The 7049-nt window shown below is 44.4% G+C and overlaps 1 protein-coding gene across 1 annotated transcript; it reads right to left on the bottom strand.

Moving 5' to 3' along the window:
* Window positions 1–2139: 2139 nt before the first annotated feature.
* On the bottom strand, window positions 2140–4409 carry LOC100841048 (cyclic dof factor 1). The gene is made up of 2 exons (XM_003573850.4): window positions 4159–4409; window positions 2140–3660 (listed from the first exon to the last, which is right to left on the bottom strand). The coding sequence occupies exons 1-2, from the start codon at window positions 4243–4245 to the stop codon at window positions 2437–2439; spliced, it is 1311 nt and encodes a 436-aa protein (XP_003573898.1). The 5' UTR covers window positions 4246–4409; the 3' UTR covers window positions 2140–2436.
* Between the last annotated feature and the right edge of the window lie 2640 nt (window positions 4410–7049).

Below are 7049 nucleotides of genomic sequence, written 5' to 3'. Positions count from 1 at the left end.
TCATCTACAGGGCATGTTCACCTTTACCTTTACTACTTTTCCACCTTTTTGAGAACTGGCGTGCTTAGGAAAATCTCTGCGTGTCTTCACTGGGTTGGTTGGGGTTTCACTATCATCCTATCTTTTCTTAATTAACCTTGACTTCATACCAAAACTCCATTCCAAATAGGCCTGATAAGATTGTTTAGTAATAGTTGTAATCTAGGAAGTAAGAATTCTATTCAAGCTAGTGACCCGTGACTCGTGAGTGGATGCTTTGGCTACCTTTTCTCTTTACTTGTCTTTGATGGGAAAGTGCACTACTCAAAGCTTTTGCAAAGCAAACTAATAGTTTTCTCAAGTTCTTTTTTTGGTGCATCACTTTGAGAAAAGTGCTCATGATGTAGAGGAAGCAACGCGTCGACTGTCTGTTGGATTTGACCTCCTTCTTTGTTTTTTTGTAGTGGCAATATCTCAAATGTCAAAGGGAGGGGATTTTTTTTTCACTTGGTAACATGGCCGAAAGTTGATCAGGAAAGGCATCACATATTAACATTTGCTAGCATGGCTATTTGACTAATATTTTATTTATTATTCTGCTTTTGTTCAACTCAGCAAATGTAAGTTTAATGTTTTTGAATCATCACCTTCATGAACACTCTGCTCAGAGCCTCAGACAGGTAGCCATGGTCAGAAACCCTATGGCATGTTTAGGGGAATTTCATAGCGATAGTTTTATTTCCCTGACGAACAAGAAATAATTAGTGCCTTCCAAATGCGCACTGTTCAAATGCTCAACTTTTTTATTAAGTTGTATTTTAGTGGTTTATTATCAGTACCCATCTGAGTTGCAGGTACAATATGCATGCACCACACAATGATGCAAAAGGCTGTTCTAGTGGCACATAACGTAAAGGTTGGTTAATTAACTTTTAGATAAGCATGCTTACTGTTATGGCATGCATGAAGTGGTTAGCACTTCTGCAGTACTCCTTCCTTTTCACAAAAGTTGGCGTATTTTGTTTCGTTAAGACAAGACTTTAATCAAAAATTACTCTATTAATATGTAACATATATGATACAAAATCATGATTATTAGAAAGAACTTTTAAAGACGAATCTATCGATATAAATTTCATGTATGTAAAAACACATATTAATAGAGTTATCATTGATCAAAGTATTGTCTTAACGAAACAAAATACGCCAACCTTTATGAAATGGAGGGAGTAGTGTGTAAGGGTCTAAGTTACTGCTTATCTGTTGTTGACAATTTGACATGTAGGTGGACTTTCGGGTCCCAGTTTTAGGTCAGCTAGGATAATCTATTAAATTGGTTGACTCTTCTCTTAGTGGAGATGCCACCAGCCAAATTTCAACGGCCAAAAAGGCAGTGTGAATGGGAGCTAATTATTTATAATTTGGAGCATTTCAAGGCTGAATAATAACCACATATAAAGAGGAAGTTTTGTTAACCATTCACATGACTTTTTTTTTCAATTGTTTGGTTTAGCCAAATCTCTGTCAACGTTATTTTCTCATAATTGTAGTACTTTGAAATTTTGTGATATCTGTGCAATGACATTCAATCATATTATCAGTTGATTCATGATGCTATCATAATCCCAGTTCAGGATCAATCACCCTTTCAATTCAATTCACATGCCCCTCTCAGAAAAAAAAGATACCTCATTTGTCCCTCTCCAGCGTACCAACTATCAAGTGAAATTTTTGCATAGTGTTTGTTTTCTTTTATGTATCCTTTTCATATTGATTGGACTGTTAGTAGGATTGAGCTGCCAGTGGATAAAAAAGTTAACAATTTTTGCAAACAAATAAAAGTAGCTAAAAATTCATCTTTCACTTTTGAGGTCAGTGGGGCAAATGCACAAGTAGTTGCACGTCACTTTCCTATCTATTGGCCATGCCCGCCTCCACCTTTTTGCACCACTTTCATTGTCCAATTACCTAAACCAAAAGTGGAATGTTGAATAAAGGAAATGCAAAGAAAACAGCAAAGAAATCAGACACTATTTGTATTGGGGCTGTCCCTGCAAATCCTGGTATAAGGGGAAAAATAGACAAATAGAAAGTGTATAAGAAGAATATATCCTACAACATACCATGAATCCATTGAGAATCTATCACACCACGAAAATATGCTGATGCACAAAACACCTCAAGCCGAATATTCGAGTTCCATCTATTTTATGTCATTGATCTACACAGGACCAGGGACCTTATCTCCTGGTCTATCTCCAACATAAACAGCCATTTCTATTTACATGCTACCTATTACAAGTCCACAAGCCTATATGTTATACACTCCATTTTGCTCCCAATACCCACTTTACAATCCTTCGATGCATAAAAAAAAATCAGTATTGTTAGGCTAAGTTCATGTTTATAACAGAAGGCGGCAGACATGAGAAGAAAAGACATCTGCATAGATGACTCTCAAGATCCTTCATGGAAGATCACCGAGCGTGTGAGCGCGACCGGGTTTGCATGGTGCAAGAGTGGCAAGCTCGTGATAGCTTCTGCATGTTTCGCCATCTTTGCCTCATGCTGCTTTGGCTCGAATACTGATGTCGCGAGCTTGTGCCCGCTGGTGCCACTGATCTGCTCGTCTCTGTCATCGCCTTTGATGCCAAAGAGTGACCGGATTGAGCTCCTGGCCACCTCATCAGCGTTGTCGATCCGAATTGTCTTTGGCACCCACACCTTACCATTACCATTTCCATGGCCTCTGTTGCCCTCGTCAGCTTGATCTCTTGGGTGTTTGCCTAGTGTGAGGGGGCTTGGTGCAGAGGAGACTGAAGGAGCACTGGTGGGTGATGAGAGGGCCTGTGGCTGGCACTGTACTGGCCAGGGCAGGCTCCAGGCTCCAGGAACCATGCAGCCCCAATAGCCAGGGCCAGGCGCACCCGGGTATATCGGGATCGCTATACCTGAGGTGTAATACGCCGCTGGAGATGGCGTGCAACCGTATGGCCACATGGTTCCCCCGTTCATGCCAGCCGGATGCTGCTGCTGCACTCCGTTTGCAGATTTCTCTACAGTGATATCATTCCTCTGGTCCTTGTCGTTTCTGTTGCTTGATACTACCTCACTGCAGGAACCCATTGATGGGTTGTCTCTGGCATTCCTGGACCGTGCAATCGGTATGCGGTTGTCCTTTAGGTGCTCTGCGAGGTCCAAAGTGGAGGAGGCGTCATGGCCGAAGCTGAGCACCGTGCCGTTAGTCTTAACCGGTGGGCATGGGCTGCTGCAGAACGTGTCGACAGGAAGAGCGGCCCGGACCCTCTGGAGGAAGTTGGAGGCTGCGAGGACGTTCTTGTTCTTGCGCCGGCCGGCCCCCACCGGCACGTTCCGCATAGCACCACCGGCAGTCCAGTACCGCTGGCACTTCTTGCAGAAGTGGCGCGGCTGGTTGATGTTGTAGTTGTTGAAGTAGCAGAACTTGGTGTCCATGCTGCTGCACCTGGGGCATGGCAGGATTTTGTCGGGCTTCTTCAGCTTCTCCTTCTCGCTGGCCGCCTCGTCATCGCCTGACTGCAACTGCGAGCCCTTGTCCACGGCGGGGTCCTCGGCGTCGACAACCTCCGGCTGAGGTGAAGGGTCTGTGGTGATCTCTTGGACCCCAGATTCAGTTGAGCTGCTGCCACTATGCCCAAGATCCTGGAGTCATATAGATAAATCTCCTCATCAGTTTTGAGAATTGCATGCTCTAGTGGTTGATAAACAATTGTAAATTCGTTTCGCTCAGCTATCAAATATCGTTGTAAACTGGAATAATTAAAAGGAAAAGTATTATTTCCACGTGATGATCTATTTATAGCATCAACTGAATTCCATTTCCCCAGGTATTTTGGTACTAGTACTACTCTATTGCATTATCTGAGAGTAATATTGGTTTCTATTAACCCTATCCAGATATTTTTTGTTTCTTACAACTTATTCGTAATATAAATATTTTTTTATTTCCTTCTTTGGAACAACTAACTATAATGAATGAAATGGTTCCACAAATCTCCCATCAGGTCAGAGGTTAGCTACAAGTGAACCCAACCATCCCTGAAATCCCCAGATCATCCAGCCCAAGAACAATAAGTCACTGAATTAATCCCGGAAACGGACTAGACGAGTGATCAATCGAATCAGGCAACGGGAACCAACCTTGGAGAGAGCGCCGACGGGCTCCGGCACGGGGATCGTCTTCCCAAACAACTTGATCAACCCGTCCCCTCCTCTGCACTCTGCCATCTCTCAACCTCACTCTCAAACAGTACAAGCACGAACCCAACTCGATCTCAAACAGGAGCAGCAAGCGATTGATTTGTTGTGCGTGTAGGTGGGAGAGGAGGGGATGAGGAAGTAAAGTGTTGGATTGGGGTGCCGGCGACGAAGAAGGGAGTGAGGGAGGGGGTATAAGAGAAGAGGAGACCGGTGGGGGAGAGATGGAGCCCACGCGGGCAGGGCCCGGGCGGGTCGAGAGCCACAAGCTGGGCTTTGTGGCCTCCGGGATGCGTTTTTTGATTCGCCTTTTTCCACAGGTCGCTCTCCCTTTGCCGCTCCCTCACATCACATGGCCACAATTCTCCTTGACACTCTTGCAGATAGCATCCGTTGATAAACTAAACTTTCCTCCCTGATCAACGTTTCGACTTTTCTGGAATGAGTTGCATGGTTTAGCGATTTTCCGATGGCTAGGGAATAGTATCACCTGCAGTTCCGTGCTTGGAAATTCCAGCTCACGTGCGTTGAAAATAGGTAAGTATTAAAAAGAAGGAATTGATTATTTTTTGCAAAAGAAAGGTCATGTTCATCGAAAACTCCTTTCAGCGCTCGCCTCCTTCGCAGAGCGTTATCCAAGCCGTCCCCCATGCTCCAAATGGACCGAACGTGGACCCACCCAAGTGTATTCCGCGAAGCGCACCTTGTATCCGCGCTCGTATTCCTTGCCAACAGGGCCTGTTGGACCACACCGCAGGCTCTGGTCCAACATGTACCCGACCCACCCACTTTTGAATTTCCAGTCCGGTACGACACAGACCCACGTTGGACCTTGTTGGACCCACAATGTTTCTGTAGATTGGACATGGACCCATTTGGACGGGTCCTTGTTGGAGTTCAGAGCCAGCCGTTGGACCAGGTTTGCAACCGCGCAGTTTTGCAGATTGGTCATGGACCGGTCGGTACATTTTCAAGCCTGGGCCAGTCTAAATCGAGGCAAGATGCATCGTTGTGTCCTTTGTTATATCAATCAGGCCTGAACAACAAAAAACATGGACCAACACCTATTAAACTATAAATGAAGGCCGTTTTGACTGGCCCAGGACCGACATTCTTGTTCTCAATAAAAAAAACATCATGGACCAACACCTTTTACAAGAAGGACCGGAACAACAACCTGCGAATGACAACTAGGGTTTCGATTACCAACTATTGGGGAATGGTTTTTATCAAATCGTTTAAGATATACCCAAAACCCAATTAAACCTATCTCCAACATGGGAGGCGAATTCTGTCATGATGGTCAACCTGCAAACCCCGTTATGATCGTGACTTGGCAAGAAAACAGGCTTTTTCATTTTTCCCACGGATCCGCATCGTCCTTGCCCTACACAATAATGTTTTGCCCTACACATCATTTTTTATTTTTTTTCCCTAACCCTTCTGCACCACCCCATGCTTGGCCGGCTATCCGCACATGACATACTGGGCTGGCCCAAAACAATTCAATCACAGAATTCACCCCCCCCCCCCACGGCCGGTGTGTTTTTGAAATTTCGAATCCCTCAAACCCTAACATAGGCGCACCCGTACATGTACGACAAGCCGTACGAGATGCATGATCCAGCTCGATCCAGCACGCCCTTTTTCAAAACCCGTCTATTTGTACACACACCACGCAAAAAGTCGTGTTTCAACTGGTAGACAGATACCATCGCTCAGAATTATGCCGTCCAGCAGAGACCGTCGCAGCAGTGACAACGAGCAACTAGCACTCCCGGAAAGCACTGAACCACCATTTTTTCACCCTGGCATCGAGGTTAAGTATACGTTATGTTATATGTCTTCCTTCTCAGGATCACGGGTTTTTCGTGCTATCCGGCTTCACCTTCTTTTTGATCTTTTATATGCAGCTGGTGAACGCTCGCCCAAGATGGATCCGTATTTCAGTATTCCAGTGGCTCGAGGATCGCTTCTTCATCGATTGTGATATGGATATGCTAACCATGGATACGACCGTCGGCACCCTTAATTCTATAGTATTCGATAACATTTATAATTAGGTGAAGTAAAGTACTATTTGTTTTCAATGTCATATGCATGAAGAGGCAGAGTTACTATCTTGTATCATTTTATTATGTAGGTATTTGGTTGTGCTTTTCAAGTCCAAGGTCAAGATGAGATACAATGGAGGCCAACGAGAGGTGCAACAAGAATCAAACATCCACGCAGCTGAGAAGGATTTCAAGTGTACTTTCCAACAAATCAAACGGCACATGATTCGGAGCTTGCTAGAGAAAGATATCACGAATTAAAGTTGAACCAGATTTGGGTCCGAGCTGTCAGGAAACCCGAATTTGTTAAATCATCACCCAAGGCGCATCCGGAGTCCAAATGATAAGGGGTGGTCCGATCTTCTCAGAGAGCAACAAGGATAAATTGTATGATTCTACAAATCTTCCGGCTATTCACCAGTCGCCGCACGACGAACTTGCAACCCAATGGAAATTTGCAACACCACACACTTGCGGAGTAGTCCGCCGACCAGATGTGGTTTCGCAATCTTCCAATTCCCAACAGAACGACAGATTACGCTCGAACTTTCAGTAGATAAAACACCCTATCGAAATGAATATGGTGTAGGTAAAATTTCTAATCGAAACAAAGAGGAATTATATACTTTCAGATGAATGCTTGGAGCAATTCAACAAAAGGTTCTGAATAAGCTAAAACGTGGTCTCCCCTAACACTAGGCGTACCCCTTATATATATAGGTGAGGGGCAGCTCAAACACTCAAACGGACTCAGACTCAGACTCAGACTCAAATTAGGTT

This window comes from Brachypodium distachyon, chromosome 3 (assembly GCF_000005505.3).
Source record: "Brachypodium distachyon strain Bd21 chromosome 3, Brachypodium_distachyon_v3.0, whole genome shotgun sequence".
Taxonomy (NCBI): domain Eukaryota; kingdom Viridiplantae; phylum Streptophyta; class Magnoliopsida; order Poales; family Poaceae; genus Brachypodium; species Brachypodium distachyon.
This window is presented reverse-complemented; position numbering and strand designations above follow the sequence as displayed.

Bases quoted from the DNA above. Each gene is read 5' to 3' on its own strand.
- LOC100841048 (XM_003573850.4), bottom strand. From the start codon at position 4,245: ATGGCAGAGTGCAGAGGAGGGGACGGGTTGATCAAGTTGTTTGGGAAG. The intron at 3,661-4,158 runs GTTGGTTCCCGT...ATATGACTCCAG, and splicing joins CCGTCGGCGCTCTCTCCAAG to GATCTTGGGCATAGTGGCAG.